Source organism: Zonotrichia albicollis, chromosome 15, assembly GCF_047830755.1.
Source record: "Zonotrichia albicollis isolate bZonAlb1 chromosome 15, bZonAlb1.hap1, whole genome shotgun sequence".
NCBI lineage: Eukaryota > Metazoa > Chordata > Aves > Passeriformes > Passerellidae > Zonotrichia > Zonotrichia albicollis.
Window position 1 is genome coordinate 17,060,236 of NC_133833.1, and position 17,942 is coordinate 17,078,177.

At 50.1% G+C, this 17,942-nt stretch overlaps 1 protein-coding gene across 3 annotated transcripts in view; it reads left to right on the forward strand.

Annotated features, from left to right (window-relative positions):
• SIL1 (SIL1 nucleotide exchange factor) overlaps positions 1 to 17,942 on the forward strand; it is a 411,179-nt gene that overhangs the window by 20,985 nt on the left and 372,252 nt on the right. For all 3 annotated transcript variants that reach the window (XM_074552116.1, XM_074552117.1, XM_074552119.1), the window contains exons 2-3: positions 3,041 to 3,155; positions 5,369 to 5,504. In XM_074552116.1, the coding sequence (XP_074408217.1) occupies positions 3,051 to 3,155; positions 5,369 to 5,504 (241 nt within the window). In that variant the 5' untranslated portion in view covers positions 3,041 to 3,050. The remainder of the gene's footprint in view (positions 1 to 3,040; positions 3,156 to 5,368; positions 5,505 to 17,942) is intronic.

A 17,942-nucleotide genomic window follows, 5' to 3' on the forward strand; every position in this document is an offset into this window, starting at 1 on the left:
CAGATAAAGTTTGAGGGATACATCTATTTTTCATTATTCCAGTTTTGCTCCTTGTTTTATAACTGAAAAAACCTCAAACCTGTTCCGGTGTAAAAAGCATTAATTTGTTGTGAGATGAGAGGGAATTAATTGTGTGTTGTGGTCACGCTGGACTGAAGTCAGGGCTGTGGGATTGTCCAGAAGGGCACAAGGATCAAGATCTGGGAGCAGAGGGAGTCTGAGGCTGTGCATTGTGCTCTGGGTGTGCCAGCTCAGGAGCCTGGGTGTTGGTTGTAGCCTGGATTTGCTTGGCCATGTCCCAGGAGAGAGCTGGAGGCTCTGGCCACAGGTTGGCTTATGAAAACAGGCAGCTTTTCTTCTACTCCAGCTGTGGTTTAATAAGGGATTGTGGGCCCTTGAGGTGGTTCTTTGACCCTTTAGGAAAGAGGAGACACTGAAGTAGGAGCTGGGAGGTGATGCTTTCCTGCACTGTGTGAGTTAAGCAGGGGGATGCTCATTGCTCAGGGATGCTGTGGGTGTCAGAAATCCAGATCTGTTCCAAAACCAATTAATGAGAAAAATCCAGTTGATGTGGTCGAGGTGGCTCAGAGGTAGAGGCTGCTGCTCAGCAAGACCCTGGCTCAGGAGGTTTTGGAGGCTGCAGAAGTACATCAGGTGCACTGTTACCTCTGCTCTGTCCCTCACCTGTCCACTCTGACCAGTGGGATGTGGGGGGTTGCTTTTTCTTTTTCAAGCAGGGAGAGGAAGAAGTAACGAAGTGGGACAAGGTACCAGTGAAAGGGTGGAAGGAGAGGAGGCTTCCCTCCATGTCCCTGAAGGCTTCTGGGGCAGAGGCTCTTTGGTGGCAGGAGCTGGTGTTGGGTGCTGCTGTGAGCAGGTTTTCTGCTTTATGGGACACAAAGTGGTTGCTTCAGTGAGGGACAACTCTGCTGTCTGATGTGCCACCCTGATGGACAGCAAAGCAAGATATTTCGGACTGTGTGTAGGGGAGGAACTTCTTTAAAACCTGGAGAGGAGTAGGAGCAGACTTGATGGAGGGATGAGTAATGAAGGAGTGTTTGAACGGAACTAATCAGTCCTATCTTCTTTCAAAAGACCTCATTTAGTTTAATTTAGCAGCGTGTAAATTTAGAGCCAATCAAAGGAAATACTTGTGCAGCCTGTGTGCTGGCAGGCTGCTGCACTCCCTAGCCCAGCAGAGCTGAAGGCTGTAGGTGGATCCCGAGCCTCGTGTGAGGCACTGGGGGCACACGTGTGTGTGCTCACACGCAGGGTGGGCACACCAGCTCTGTGCCCGGGCACTGGCACCCACAACAGCAGCAGCAGCCTTCATTTCCCTGTGATGTGCTCTGTGCCCCATCAGGGTGGCTCTGTGCCCCACCAGGGTGGCTCTGTGCCCCACCAGGGTGGCTCTGTGCCCATCAGGATGGCTCTGTAGCCCATCAGAGTGGCTCTGTGCCCATCAGGGTGTCCCTGTGCTCCATCAGTGTCCCTGTGCTCCATCAGGGTGGGTCTTTACCCATCAGGGTGGGTCTTTACCCATCAGGGTGGCTCTGTGCCCATCAGGATGGCTCTGTAGCCCATCAGTGTGTCCCTGTGCTCCATCAGGGTGGCTCTGTGCCATGGCTCTGTACCCCATCAGGGTGGCTCTGTGCCCATCAGGATGGCTCTGTGCCCATCAGTGTGTCCCTGTGCCCCATCAGGGTGGCTCTGTGCCCATCAGGGTGGCTCTGTAGCCCATCAGGGTGGCTCTGTACCCATCAGGGTGGCTCTGTAGCCCATCAGGGTGGCTCTGTGCCCATCAGGGTGGCTCTGTACCCATCAGGGTGTCCCTGTGCTCCATCAGGGTGGCTCTGTACCCATCAGGGTGGCTCTGTGCCCCATCAGAGTGGCTCTGTACCCATCAGGGTGGCTCTGTAGCCCATCAGGGTGGCTCTGTGCCCATCAGGGTGGCTCTGTACCCATCAGGGTGTCCCTGTGCTCCATCAGGGTGGCTCTGTACCCATCAGGGTGGCTCTGTGCCCCATCAGAGTGGCTCTGTACCCATCAGGGTGGCTCTGTAGCCCATCAGGGTGGCTCTGTGCCCATCAGGGTGGCTCTGTGCCCATCAGGGTGTCTCTGTAGCCCATCAGGATGACTCTGTACCCAGCAGGGTGTCTCTGTGCCCCATCAGGGTGGCTCTGTGCCCCATTAGGGTGGCTCTGTGCCCCATCAGGGTGGCTCTGTACCCATCGGGGTGGCTCTGTGCCCCATCAGGGTGGCCCTGTGCCCATCAGGGTGTTCCTGTAGCCCATCAGGGTGGCTCTGTGCCCATTAAGGCAGCTCTGTGCCCCATCAGGATGGCTCTGTACCCATCAGGGTGTCTCTGTAGCCCATCAGGATGGCTCTGTACCCATCAGGGTGTCCCTGTGCCCCATCAGGGTGGTTCTGTGCCACAGCTCTGCTCCCTGGATCACCTGAGCATGGTCAGAGCCAGCTCCTGGCCCCACGGCTGGGCTGAGCCTCTGCTCTGAGCAGCAGGGAAAGCCTTGTGCTGTAGGAACCATTGAATAAACCTTGCTGACCTCTGCAAAATGTTGTTTTCCTCAAGAAAAACCTACATATGGATTAGATGAACCCCTGCTCCTTGGACAGCTGGTCGTTTTGTTTAATTTGAATTAACGCAGCTACTTCTGTGCTTAAAATGAGGCACAGGCATAAAAAGCCTTCACGGGATTGCACGGCTTTTTATTTTTCCCTCCAGATGTCATCTATGGCACTGACACAGAGATTTTAAACAAGTCTTGCAGGTCTCCTCATATTTTCCAGGAGAGATATCATCCCCTGTGGGGTCAGTATGAGTTCTTGGCATTACCTGTCACAAACCCCATTAGCAGTGAGCCCCACGAGTCCCTGTGCTCACACCTCGAGGTGTTGGTGCCTCCTGCCGTGTCACACCCCCGATCCCACGCTGTGTTGCAAAGTGTTGTGTAAAGAGTCCTGAAACCTGCAAAAATGGAAAAAAAAAATACTGTTGGGTTTGTTTTGCTTTGCATTTCAGGCTGGTGGCAATGTCTCCTTGGGCCGGGCTCCTCTCCAGCACCTCCAGGGTCAGCCTGCTGCTGCTGCTGGGCTCTGTGCTCCTCTCCTGCTCCAGCCTGGGACAGAGAGTGCCTGTAAGTTTTGGCTGCTCCAGCTTGACTTCAGACTGATAAAACAAGGATGCTTTTTGCCTTTAAGGAAATGCCCATTATTCTTTAGGAAATGTCTTTCTTCTGCTTGAATTATGAAAACAAACCAGAAAGGGTTCTGCTGATTTCTGTGTAAATGAAGAATTGCTTGTGTGCTGCTGCCCGTTTTTGCTAGAAATGCTAATGAAAATGGGGTATTGCAAAGCAACTGTGGCCAGGCAGTGACAGCAGCACTTAAATGAACCAAGTCACATCCTTTTATCCTTACTGAGCATTTAAACCCCACACTTTTCCTGAGCAGAGCTGGTAAACATCAGCTGTCTCCATTATGTGTTTGAACAGATCCAGCACTGGGAGGCCTGGTGGTAAATTTACAATAGCCTGTATCACTAACTCCCTCTTGGATAATCACAGAGCTGTGGAAATCAGCTAAGTAATAACTGCTCCACTCACTCCTTTTTAGTCCTGTTGAGTCTTGGCTCAGAAAATGTTAACATTGATTTTCATCTGCAGAACCTGGGCTTTTATGGCTGTGATTGTTCCTGAGCTTTAACCATTTGTTATAATTTGAACAATTCCAAGCCCCTGATGCACTCAGCAAAAGCAGGAGTTAAGATCTGGTTCCTCGTGCATTTCTGAAATTGCAGTCGCTTTCCACAGCTGAAATAAAAACATTCTTTAGGTTTGTCAGCCTTCCTTGTGTGTTACCACAATCATGGAATTGTGCAATTTTGTAGGTTGGGAGAAACCTTTGTGATCATTGAGTACACCCTTTAACCCAGTGCTGCCAAGGCCACCACCAGCCCACATCCCCAAGTGCCACATCCACACTGTCGTTGCTACTCTGCGTGTTTTGCTCAGGTTGACATTTCTGTTGCTCAGAAAGACTCTTCTAGGCTGGAAACGGATATTTATATGCAGAGCATCCAAATTCTGACAGAAAATGTGCATGCATTTTTTTCCCAAGGAGTGGAAGAACTGAAGGCAGAATGTGTCCCAGAATTTCCCAGTTAACCTCTGAATTTACTTACATTTTTCTCTGTGAAAACATCCTAAGGATTAAGATCCAAACACTTCATGAAGTGAGCTGTAACTCCATCTTAATTGCCAACAATTAGGACTAATCATTCCCTGTAGGGTGGTTAACTCAAATTCCTCAGTGGTGACTGAATTGGTGATCTCAGAAGCTGAAAATATTCCCTTCAGCAGGCACTGAGCTGTGGGGATGATGAGCCTGGACCAGTTCATCTGTTCCTGCTGGAACCAGAACAGCCCAGACCCAGAGTCAGTGCCTGGTGTGAGAGTACAGGTCATTTCTGTGCACTCTCCAGAGTTTTTTGTGTCTCCCACCAGCTCCCTGGGGAGGTTTTCCATTGAACACCAAGGTTTCCCTCACAGCAAGGATTTTTCCCTGCTGTTCTTCCCTTGGTGTAACATCGAGCCGCTCGTGCTGGCTGCTCTCCCACACCTCTGCCAGCCTCGTGCTGCACTTGCCATGGAGGTGGTGATTAAATCCCTGCCTCATTGTTTTAAAAGCCTTGGAGAACACTGGAAGAGGGTGGAGAAGAGGATCCTCACATTTGTATCATGTGGGCAGCTCGGTGTGTTTTTTCCCGTGTCCTATTTTGGAAACAGCTGAACTATTTTAGCTGAAATCTTCTCCAAGCCTGAAATAAGTGCATTTAAGAAAAAGGAAAAAAAACCCCAAAAAACAAAAAACAAAACAAAACAAAAAAAAAAACAAACCAACAAAACCCAGAAAAACTCACCAAACCCCAAACCAACCAAAAAGCCTTGAGGCGTTCCACTCGTGTGGAAAATTTCAGCTGAAAAAGTTAAAAGTTTGACATATTTTTAGGCAAGGGAAAATGGGGTCTTACAATGTTATACAACCCTAATAATAGCCAGGGCTCCTGCCTCTGACTGAAATACAGGTAAGGCTCTGTGAGAGCTGGTTTGAAACCTGCAACCTGCTCTGGAATAGGAAATAAGCTGCGTTGCTTTGTTCAGCACAAATGTCATGCTAGTTATGCATGTTTAACCTTTAATATACTTTAAATCTAAATTTAACCATGTGGAAAGAATCTCAGATGTCAAAAAAAAAAATCTGCTGGCGAGGGAAAAAATTTTGTATTCTCAGCCAGCACTAAATTACCCAGATGCAATTGCTAATGAGCTGAATCTCTTCTCTCCAAAAGGAGTTTGCCCTTACAAAAATAGAAGAGAGCAACATAAAAGATGACAGTGGGAAGGAGCTGGGGACAGAGGATGACGCTGATCCTGAAGACCTGGAAGTGTTTTACCCCACGGATCAGTGGCAAACCCTGCGTCCAGGTAACTGCTAATTATAGCATGCCTCTGGAACCCACCTGCCAGCACTGACAGGAGCCTTGCAGGCACTCCAAGAGCTGTTTGTTCCCATGACAATGTGTGCTTTTGCTGGTGCTCACATCGAGAGGAGGACTCGGTGACCCAGTGCAGGGACTGGAGGCCGTGGGCGAAGCGTCCAAGGAGGGGAGAGGTTGCTGCAGGGCTTTCAGGTCACTGGAGCAAGAGGAGTGGGCTGCCAGCCCCCTGTGGGCGGGGGGCTGTCTCTGTCACTGGCTCCACAGCCCTTTCTCTCTTCATTTGTCAAGGGCCAGGTTTTATAACGTTTGTTGGCACGTGGATTCCCAGGTCTGCTGTGCTCCGGTGTGGCGCTGCTCAGTGGCAAGCTGATTAGGAGCTGTCACTGGAGCACTGCACAGCTTTTTAACAATGGCTTTTCTGTTCCTCGCCTGTTTGAAAGCTAGCTTTTATTTCCATCTGTGCAAACCACAAAAAAATCTCTTCCCTTTCTTTGGGTTGGTGTCTTTCATTAGACATGCCTGGGACTCTGTGGTGAGAGGAGCCCAGCAGAGCAGCTTGGCCTCTGTGTGCTGGGAAGGCTCTGGAGGGGCCAAACCCATTCCAACACACACAGATGCACGTGTGCATACATATTTCAACAATTAGCCTGTCTCTGGGATCCTGAACGAGCTGTTTAATCCACTTGTGCTTTGGTGTCCTCATGTATATGCAGGTGTAATACCTTCCCACCTCACAAGGGTGAACTAAGTAGTAATTAATTTTTATAAAGTGCTCTGAATTTAAGAGCTTTATCCTGTGCTCAGTATTATCATTGAAAGAATAAGTATGGGTTCCATTTGTCTTGAAATTTCTGCCAGATATAGCAGAATGACTTTTCCAAATGTAAATCTTTGTATAACATAAATGGCTACAAAAGCCCCTGCGTTCCACAGAGCTGCAGTATATACTTATATTCCATTTCTGTACCATTATGTATGGAAGGCATGTGGTGTCCCTGCTCATTATTCAGCCTGGCAGATCCCCACCAGCTTTGTTGGAGCAGAACATGTACATACTTGCAATCATTACAAACCTCATTGCAGGGTTTGTTCACAAGCACCTTCTCCACTGCTCGGGTGCCTTATTCCGCTTCATTTTTGTAGTTATTCCATGTTGGGCACATGCAGTGAAGGACTTGTGGAAGTGGGGAGCTTGTCAATATTCACAGAGGAGAGTAATTTTGGTTACTCTTGTAAAGACTTAAATGGTGTCCTGCCTCATGTTCTGACTGCTACAGATCCCAGCACTGGGGACGTGGCACAAAGAGGAGCCGGCCTTGGTCTCCTGCTGCCAGCCTGGGTTTCTGTCTCCTGGGGTTCTTCTGCAGTGAAATCCCTGTGAGGACTGACACCTTCAGCACATGTTAGCCAAGGCTGGGGCCCTGCTGCCAGCATGAGCCCATCCCTGTAGCCTCTGGCCACGCTTTCCCAGTGTGAGCTCAGCTCTGGCTGGCAGGGAGCTGACCTGGCACAGCTGCTGCTGTGGCTGCACAGGGATTCACCTTTTGGTGCTGCAGCAGAGCCACGCACCTTGGCAGCGTGTGAACCTACTGGTTCTGCATCTTGCCATGTTTTCCATGTGGCTGCACTCACTGGCAGCTGAGCAGAGCCTGGCTGGGCTCAGGGTTTGCCTTCTGCTGCCCATGTCTCCAGGACACCCCCACTCCCTCTCCCGTTGTATCCCTGCGGCAAACTAGGCCAGTCTCTCTGGGGGAAGCAAATTCAAGTGCTTGAATTTAGAATTTGGATCTACAGTTCTGAGCAATGGGAGGGAGCTTGGAGCTGCATTTCCCCCATCTCACTCCTGTTTCAACTTGTTCCTGTTCTGAGCTCACGCAGGAGTTTGCGCTTCTCTACAATGGTGCAGCAGCTCATCTTTTATAGATGTGTTCCCAGTTTTCCTCTGCTGAGTTTCCAGTTCCCTGTTGCTAATTGCATCAATCCACATTTCCACCGGGACTGCAGCAGTGTCATCAACCTGTAACCTGTCAAATCCCTCCCCAAATTCGATTGTTGTTGTGTCTGTAACGCTTTGGGCGCTTGTTCCTCGCTGTCTACAGTGTGAGCTGGATTTTGATCAAGTGTTTCCTTGCACTTTGAGCACACTTCAAGCTGCTGGAGGTAGCTGGATGCAAACACAGAGAGACAGTTGCCCTAAGAGCTGTGCTGCCTGTAATCTGGAAGCAAGATCAGTTGTCTCTTCTGCCAGGCAGCCAGAGCTGATGGCTCTGGAAAGGTTGGTGAAACTTCCCAAAGCCCTTTAACACTTCGTTAGGCATTGCTTCTTTCTCACTTGGCACTAAATAATGCACCAGGTGCAGGCTCAGACTGAAGGGAGATGTGTGCCCCAGAGAGGCTTCCAGCACCTCTGCTCTTGGACTTTTGGGCATTATCTGTGGGGCTTTTCCTTCTGTCCATGGCTGGAGTCCACAGGAACCTGGAGGTTTTTGGGGGTTTAGTGAGTGGGATTGCTGTGTTCTCTGAATGAAGGTTCACACCCCTGCTCTGACCTCTCATGGTCAGGCAACAGAGTTTGTGTGAAGTTGTGCTGTCTTTCTTTTCTTTCAGAATACACTTACTCCACGTGACAGTACCCTTGGGAGCTGGAACATATTTTACTTTTGTTATGTGGGCACCAAATTTCCCAATATTTTGTTCAGCATTCCTGATGATGAATGGAAGTTGGATTTCTCTGACCATCTAGTTGTATCACTGAGCAGCAGATTTTCCACCCAGCAGTGGTGGGAAATTTTCCACCCAGCAGTGGCTCCTCTGGGAAGGAGCCACTGTGAAGATTCAGAGCGAGGATATAAGAGGCAGGGGTTTAATTGGGAAAGGAAAAGGGCGTTAATCACCCCCCAGCAGTGATGAATGGAGAGCTGGGGCTGCACAGGGCTCTGCTCTGCCCATCCCTGTGGCAGCAGTATTTTGCTGCTCCCTAATGTGGCAGAAACCCTCTGGCAGCTTTTCCAGCTGACAGCTGGGAGTTAATGAGTCCAGTTTCCGATCCAGATGGACAAGTGAGAACCTCCTCTGCCCAAATATCAAAATATTTACAGATTGCTCTGCAGAGAGGCAGCAGTGGGGCAGAGAGGCTGCCTTTGCTGCAGAGCAGCTCCCTGCAGACCGGAGGGATGGAGCAGAGCCTGGCACTGTGACTGGCACGGTGCAGCGTGGATCTCTCTGGGCTTTGGATGGATATCTCAGGGCAGAGCAGGGAGCTCAGCTGGCCTGCACCTTCAGCTGTGGTTAAAGCTCTGCCTTGCAGAGCTGAACCTGCAGTGACTCCCCGGTGTTTGTGCTGCCCAGAGTCATTTTCTGCAGTGCCCGATGATTTCCCAGTTAAAAACCAAGGAGCCACAGCTGCTGCTGCTGGTCAGGCTGCCAGAGTGAAGCTGATGTGAGCATGCTGTTGGTGCTGCTTCTGCAAAGATGAAACCATCTCATGTTCAGCAGGGAGCCAGTGATACATTGCTTGGCATTTAAATATCCATGGCTGCAGCTCCCAAGGATCCTCAGGCTGCCTTTGCTGCTCCTGCTTGTCACAGGTCTCCTCCTGTCTCATTTGCTGTTCAAACAAGGTTTTACACCTGTGGGAGCACAGTTCTGCAGGCAGCCACGGCAGGGAGGTGTTTTCAGGGCTGCTTTGAAGGGCTTGCTGTGCAAGGACAGGGCTGAGGAGGGGCAGTACCTCAGCCCAGTTTCACTGCCAGTCTGTCCTCCAGGGGATTCCAGTGGCCAAATGAGGCAGCATTGCTCTGCTGAGAGGAGGTTCCTGAGGCAGGGGAGGCAGGAGGCAGCAGGATCTGTGCCACAGCCCGTGGGGGTGACCTGGCTGCTGCTGAGGGTCCCCTCACACCTTGTCTGCTCCTGCTGCTCGCTGGGATGTCCTGAGCTGCAGCAGCTCTGGCTAATTGCTCTGCTGAATTCATCACTGTCCAAACCATTGGCTTCTCACTGACCCAGACCTAACTGAGACAGTGGTGGGCAGGTCTCTGAAATATTTATGGCAGCACAGTCAAGGGAGGGCTGTGAAATACAGAGTGAAACCACCAGGGTATGCTCGTTTTTGCAAAGTTTGACGTGTCTAATCCAGGAAATAGGAGCCTCATCAGATCAGCACGGTTTTGCATACAGAGGGAAGGCAAATGGAATTTTAAAAACCTCATTTATACTAGATGAAATGCTTCTTCTCCACGTTTCTTTATAAAACGACTTGTTAGTGATGTGCAGATGGGAGGAATCTCAACTCTGGAGTTGTTATAATCTTGTCTGGACAGCGACAGGAGAGCTAGAGGATGATTCCAGCAGGTAGGAAAGGCCAGGCTGACTTGAGAGCAAATGTTCAGTGCTTGGAAGCTGAGTTATGGTCCCTGGTAGTTCTCCCTCTGCTTGTTTTCAATCTGACCTCTAGCATAGGAGGCTTTTCATCTCCTCAATGTATCTCATGCCTGTCCTTTTTATTGCCAGCTGCCTTCATGGGCTCCTCTCTCAGCTTCCTACCCTTGTGAGCTTCCCTTTGCCCCTCATCCTCACATCACAGGAGGCACAGTGTCCCTAACACTTGTGCCTAATTCCAAGTCCTTGGCAGAAGTGCCAGGGCTGAGCTCCATCCAGGAGCTGCTCCTGCCTGGCGTGTGGGGCAGTGCCAGGCAGATGGGGCTCACCAAGCACACCCTCCATGCCCTGGTCCTGGTCTGGGTAAGAGGGATGGTGATGTTTCCCTCCAGCTGTTGGTGAGAGGACAGGATTGGGATCAGGAGATGCTGGGACAGTGATCAGACAGGGGTTCCCAGCCCCCTCCTCCAGCAGGAGGATGTGTTTGAAGGATGCCAGCTCTGGGCAGGGAGGCACAGCACGAGTGTGTCCTGTCCTGCAGCTTGGTTTCAGCATTTCTGTACAGAATTGGTACCCCCAATTCCATGAATTGGGAGCCAGCTTTTGCCCCTCAAATGCAAGTAAAACTTCTCTTCTGTCATTTCCAGAAGTGGCAGTGTCCTGGCAGCACTGGTGTGGTGAGAAACAGCCCCACAATGCTTGCTCAGGTTTAGGAGCAGAGTGGGCTTGGGGTGGGTTTTTGGTGTGTCAGGTCAGTCCTGTCCCTTACTGGCCATGATGTTACTGGTTTCAAACTGGTTACAAAAGACTTTTGCAGTGATGCTCCTTCTGCCAAAAAATATCTGTGCTTCTGAGCAGCCAGAATAAAATCTGAGCTTCTCTAACACAGAGCCATGGACTAGGCTGGGGGCACTGCCAAAACAAGGGTGCAGGGCTGTGTTTTCAAGAGCCAAGCCATGACTCCTGCTAGTGGTTTGTGGAGTTCTGAGCCTTGCAGGGTATTCCAGGTGGTCAGGAGTGGCCATAAACCAGGGAATGAGGTGCTGAGAGTCAAGCAATGGTTTTAGTGCAACAGGAGGAGGTTAAGCTGCATCTTCCAGAATAATTTCAAACTTCACTTTAATGATGCTCAGGCTGCTGGTGGTGTAATAGCAGCAGACATCAGCAGTAGAACCATTCCCATGGTTAAATGTACATTGTTTGGTGGGGGAAAAGTGCTTTGAAAGAAGAGAAACTGTTTCCCAGGGAAGACATCTCTCATTCCTTGCTTTTATCTCCTCCCTGCCAAGCTGGGGATGCTGTGAGCTGCTGAGAGGTGCTCAAATGTGTGCTGGGTGATGAGGAATACCTTGCTCTGGTTTTTATGTGCAAGCAGGCTGGATTTGCTGCAATAGCTCCAATAACCTTCGCGTGGCTGTTTAGAAGGATGAACCTCATTAAAGAAGAGGTATTTAATAACAGGCCTATTTTTATCTCTGTCTTTATCTAACAGTCTGCACATTTATTTCAAGCTTGTAACAGTGCTTTGGAAGAAAAATGTTTTCCCTCCTCTGAAATGTTTTGGCAGTGCCTCCAGCCTCGGTTATCTTGAATTTCCAGTCTGGCTAGCATCCCTCCTCCTTCCAAAGCCAGCAAGCCACAGCAGGCCCACAGCTCCAACATTTTCCTTGGGAAATTTCTGGGGGAATATGCTTTCAAAACATGGGACTTGGGTCCCAGGGTCACTGAAACAGTTCTGAAGGTTTGATCAAACATAATCACAGCAACTCCCTCAGGCTTCAAATGTGTGATCTGGTGTGGGACAGGCACTGCAGGCACTGCAGTGTTTGCTGCAGGATGTGACTGACCACACACTCTGGGATGGGCTGGCAGCTCTGGGGTCAGGCATTCCTGCAGAGATTTTTATTTCCCTAAAATTGTCAACTTGATTCTGTAATTTCATAAATTAAACCCTGAACTATAGATATCTTGCAGGCACTGTGTTTTCAGCCCACTCTCCTGTGTTTGCTGTCATTTGCTGGTGGTGAAGGAACCAGCCCCAGCCCTGAGGGGATGCACCATCTTTCCAGCTCCTTCCCCATATGTCCCTTTGGCATTGCTGGCTCTGTACCCAGACCCTGCCCTGACTGAAGGTTTGCTGGAGCACAGGTGCCCGAGCCTGTGGCCAGGATGACCATTTCTGAGCCCTTTTCCCAGGATACTTGTGGCCATATGCTCCAGGAGATGCTGGATTTGGGCCCTGGGATGTGTGTGGTGGTTATTACAAAAGAACTTGGCTCTAGGGGCTAATCCCTGGTTTTTCCTTGCATTTCAGTCTGGATCATGTACATCCCTTACCCACAGTTTTGCAGCACTCTCTTCCATAATTCGGGAGCATTTTCCATGGTCTTGCTCAGGCCCTTCCTCCCTGCAGTTTCCCCTGTGGGTTAAGGCCTGACTTACTGAAATTTCCACAGAGCTGATTCTGGGTGGGCAAGGACAAGGCCAGAGGGTTTTCAGGCAGTCAGCGCAGTCAGATGGCTCCTGTGAGGAATATTTCACTTGCTCCTTCACAGCTCTTGCCTGCAAATTGTCCTCTTGCTCAGATGGGGCTCCAGTTTCTTGTTTTTTTTTCTCCTTTTTCTTTCCTAAGTTATTCAGTTTTCCATACATTTATTTATAGGGTCACACCAGCAACAGGTCTGCTTTTTCCACAGATCCTTCCAGAGCCACGTGCTGTGCCTGCTCCATTCTGGTGCAAAAGCACCTTCTCCTCTGAGGAAAACTCAGAATATCCATCCAGCTGTCTTGACTGAGCGAGGCATTTTCTCTGAACCCTGCCCTCTGTTCATTTCAGAATCTGCAGGGAATTTGGGACATAAATTAAAAAGCTATTTGATGCTCCTTGAGGTCTAGAAGCTGGTTTTGCATTTGTTCTTACTTGAATGCACACTGAGACAAATGGCTCTGCTTTACTGAAGCTGCTTCCTTTGGCATCCTGAGGAAGCTTCCTTAAAAAATAAATATGGCTCTGTTTTTCCAGCCCTGCTTTACCAGCAAAAGCTGGGAAGGAAATGTAATCTCCTTGTGTCTGTCCTGATGTTTTGTACAGCTAATTCCCATTTATTGAAAGAACTGTTCCACGCCAGATTAACGTTTAATTTTTTATTATGTGTTTACATTTTGGAAGGAGTAAGGGTGGTGGTGTTGGAAATTCTAATGAGGGACAACATTGCTGATTCAAAAGACTCAGGCTCCTCTCTCCTGATTTTTCTGCCTGATCCTTCAGACTGCAGGAAGTTTTGCTTGGGTCATTCACTTGCAACAGGATGTTATGTGAATACAGAATTAATGTATGCAGCCTGTCACTTGGAATTGCTGCTGTTCTGCTGCTGGAGAGCTCCCGGGGTTGCAGAGTCCTTGCAAGCAGCAGTAACAGGAATGTGCCAGTGATCCTGCAAAGCCAGAGGAGGAGCAGGGAGCTGCAAGTCTCCCCCATCACTGCGGGGTGTGAATAAATAGATTTTTTCTAATCAACAATTTACATGTTAGCCCCGGACCAGGGTTTATTTTTAGGATGTGTCATTCAGCCCAAGCGAAACCTCTGCATCTCAGGCTGGTGGTGTTTCTAAAAGCGCCTCTAAGTGATCACTGAGGCAGGATTTTAAGCTGCATTTACATTTTGATAGAATCTGCTGCTTTCCTTATCTGAAACAAAGCCTACCTGATCTTCATTAATTGCACTATCATTTCACCTAACCAGGGTGCTACTAATTACAGTTATCTGTCTGTTCTTCACCAGATAATACACAAAAAATTGTTATCCCTGGCTGTATCTGGATTAGCTGGAGCTGTAAGGGGGATGCACATGGTGATGGGTTTTACAGGTGGAGTGCAGGTATTTATAGGCTGTCTGGAGGAGTGGCTGCTGCCCCACTGGCTGTGCTGCCATCCCAAGACACCTCCATGGCAAAACATACAGAAAACACTGCTTAAACACAGAAAAATCTGGTTACTGCAGAGTGACTGGAGCAGGCCAGCTCCACAAGAGAGGTGATGGAGTCCTGGGACATCCCAGGCCCTCCTGAGCACAGGCCTGGGGCTGGAGGGGACACTGCTTGAGCAGAGGTTGATCCCAGAGGTGTTTCCAGGCTCAGCTATCAGGGACTCTCTGGCAGTGCCTTTTTTGAGACAGAAAATCTCACGGGGGCTTCACAGAGAGCTGCCAGCCCTGGTGGTGGTGCTGACTGCTCCCCCACCAACATCAGCTGCCGTCTGAGCAGGGCAAGCACAGAAAGGGCTCCTCTGAAAAGAGGCAGCAGGAAATGTCTGAGCTGCTGGGGAGCTGTGGGTCCAGAGGGCTGGAGCCAGGAGCCACAGGCTGCAGGGAAGGTGCCCCATGAGGGCAGAGCCTATGCTGGAAGAGAAGCCAAGGGGCTTTCACTTGACTCCTGTTTCATCATCCTTCCACACACTGATCTCTTCAGATGCTCTCCAAACCTTTGGTTCGCTTTCTGAAGGGGAAAGGACTTGTCCTGGAGGAGGAGCAGAGCCAGGCTGCTGAGGAGAGCTGGTGGCTGTCAGCTGGCAAGAGAGGGGGGACACGGAGGCCAGAGGGGGGGGCACTGGGTGAGGAGATGTTCACACTCATCTCCATCCGCTGCGAGTGTTCTCTCACCTGCACTCCTGTTTGTACTGCTTGCTGTACTTGATAAACTGATAGATGTGAGTTTGGGGATTTTTTTGTTACCTTTTTGTATTCTAAAGACAACTAAAAATCGTTCACATGATTTTTTTTTTGTGCCTTCTGCAGTGCAGGTGATGCAGGCAGGGATGGAACAGCAGCATCTTTATACTTGTCAAGTCTCCATCCACACCCAAGGCACTGCCTGAAGCTCAAAGAGATTTTCTTGCAGGCTTAGAACACTACACCAACAGGGAGAACAAGAAACTCAGTGGAGATTATGCTTCAGAAAAACTGTATCCGTGGCCCAAAAGCTAAATATGGAACCATGGAAGTGCACACTGCAGTGGTAGTGGGGCTGGGAATGCTGAATGGGGAGGTTTCCTGTCCTTCTGGCATGAGGAACCAGGGGTCCTCTGGTTCTCCGTGGTTCTCCTTGAGGACCTCTGGTTCTCCATGGTTCTCCTTGAAGATCTCTGGTTCCCCATGGTCCTCCATGAGGATCCCTAGTTCTCCATGGTCCTCCTTGAGGATCTCTGGTTCTCCATGGTCTTCCATGAAGATCTCTTGTTCTCCATAAGGATCTCTGGTTCTCCATGGTCCTCCATGAGGATCTCTGGTTCTCCATGAGGATCTCTGATCCTCCATGAGGATCTCTGGTTTTCCATGGTTCTCCACGAGGATCCCTGGTTCCCCATGGTTCTCCCCAGGGTTGTGCTGGTGCCTTGCCCGGTGCTTGCTGTGACAGCAGGCAGCAGTTCCAGGTGGGGCTGCTCTGCTGGCAGGGCCTTGGTGTTCCCAGCAGGGCAGGGCAGGGATGCTCCTGTCCCAGCAGGACACTGGGCATGCAGGTACCACCCTTCAGCAGCTGCTCCTCCTCTGCATCACTTCCAGGGACAGAACTCCTGTCCTGCTGCGTGGCAGGAGCCCTGCAGAGCCAGCACGGAGGGGACAGGCTGGGCAGCAGCTGGGCAGCACTGGTTTAATCCTTTTTGCCTGTTCCTGCCATGGAAGCTGTGTACTGGGTGAGGTGTGTGTGTTTGGGGAGGGCTGGCCCGACCATTAGCTTGTCAGGGTTTGCAACACTGGCAGCTGGGGAGAAAACTGTTATTAAGTGTAACGTGGCATCTTGGAGACGGAAGCATGGGGAGACAATAAATACAGCCTTCCATAATGCCATTTTATGGTGTCACTCTTCAGAATTTATTAAGACTTAGTTGCAGCCATGCCTGCAGCCTCCTGTGCTGGAATCAGTAAATTGTGTTCATTATCTCCAGCACTTGCTCTGACCTGCTGTGTTTTACACTGGAGGCGTGGGGACACCCCAGCTGCTTTCTGCAGCCGTTCCCCTGGTGCCAATCCAGCTTTTCTGGGGTTGCTGGGACACCCCAGGTAGTGCTTGGCTGCGTGGATGGACCCCAAGTGTGATGTGGTGGTTGAAGAGAACACTGAGGGACTGAGGAGCTGCCAAAATCACCACAGCTCCATGGGGAGCATGGAAGGAGCTGGGCGAAGAGGGAGCCGTGGGCACCTTGGAGCACACTGGCACAATTGTCACTCCACTGTGGGACCACCCCAGCAGTCCTGGATGTGCTGAGGATGCTGGAGGTGGAAAAGGGTTCACAGGAGCTCCCTGAACTGCACACAGGGTGATGCTACACCCCTGCTTGGTGTCCTCTTGCACCAGTGTTCTCAAATGAAAACAAAATGAAATTGTGCTCCTTTCGCCCACTTTTTGTCATGACAAATCCCAGCAGCAGCATGTTTGTGTACCTTCATCCTTATCCTCAGCATTTAGGTCCAGGATGGAGGAAAACAAGTTCAAGCCCAACCTCCTGTTAATTTATTATGTTCCTTGTGCTTAAGGGCAAAATTTAAGTTGCCAAAAGCAGATGTTTGCATGCTCTTTTTTTAGCTCTCAAAGTACTTTCTGTGTGCTTGATTGATGGACGTCCCTGTTACATTAATAGCTGGGCTTTGCAGAAAGCTGTTATTACCAGGAGAATCTGGTGTGGGTTTCAGTTTTTCTTCTTGCATTGAAAATCCATTATTAATGTCTTTCTGAGGGAAAAGAAAAAAAAGGTTTCAATTCAGGCATTTTGCTTTGCTTTCTCAGGCTTCTTCTCAACTGTCTTTACAGTGGTGCTTTTAAAATCAATATTACAATTGTTCTTTATATTTTACTGAGTGGTTGAGGGTTTCTGCATCTTGCTATTGATTTCTGATTGTACTGCAGGACATGTAGGTGCACACAGGTTGCTCTGTGATGGATAACTTCATATGTGTCTTCCTAATCATCACTGAGTTGCCTTCTGCATGTTCCCTGTTGCCGGATGCTGCTGCTGAGCTTGGAAGGCACCAGGAGAGCTCTGAGTGCAATCCTGAGACACCAAACTTGTGACTGCTCATTTAATTTGGGTTTGGTTTTCAGTCAGACACAGGGGTCACATGAGGCTTGTGGGGTCTCTTCTTTTGTGTTGTTTTTGCAGAGTTCTTCTGCCCTGGCTTTTCAGGCAGCTTCGTGTTCTGTGTTGTAGGAGCAAAACAAGTCATTGTCCTGGCTTTGTGTGGGGTGGTCATAATGCACCTTTAGCTTCCAGCACTGACCTTGGCCCTTGGGGCAGCTCTGCTGGCAGATCTCAGCATTTCAGAGGTGCAGAGTCATTGGATCCCAGAATGGTTTGGGTTGGAAGGGAACCTTGAACTCATCCAATTCCAACCCCCTGCCATGGCAGGGACACTTCCCACTGTCCCAATGTCCAGCCTGGCCTTGGGCACTGCCAGGGATCCAGGGGCAGCCCCAGCTGCTCTGGGCACCCTGTGCCAGGGCCTGCCCACCCTCACAGGGAACAATTCCTCATTCCCAATATCCCATCCATCCCTGCCCTCTGGCAGTGGGAGCCATTCCCTGTGTCCTGGCACTCTAGGGCCCTTTAAAGGTTCAAGTCCCCGTGAAGTGATGCAGAAGCCCAGTGTGCATTGGTAGCTGCTGTAAAGCTGGATTTGCAAACTGAGGCTCTTGGAGCACATCAACACTGATGGCACAATCTGTGTGAGAGCTTGTTGGCACCAGAGGAACCTGTGAGGAGTGACGGGACTGTGGCCAGCACGGGTGCTCCAAGATGCGTCCATGGCTCCAGGTGGGTGTGCAGGGGAAGAGCTCTGTGTGTGTGGGCACAGTCCTTCCCAGCTCTGCATGCCCTGGCACAGGCTCCAGGTCTGCCAGGGCTGTGGCTGTGCCAACAGGCACTCTGCAGAGGGCTGGGTGTGCACAAACCTCTCCTGGCTGGACTGGGCTGTTTGCTCCTCAGGCTTAATCTGAACAGGCTCCTGCACCTTCAGACATGGAGGCTACACCTGGCTCCTGAGGAATTGGTTGTTGCA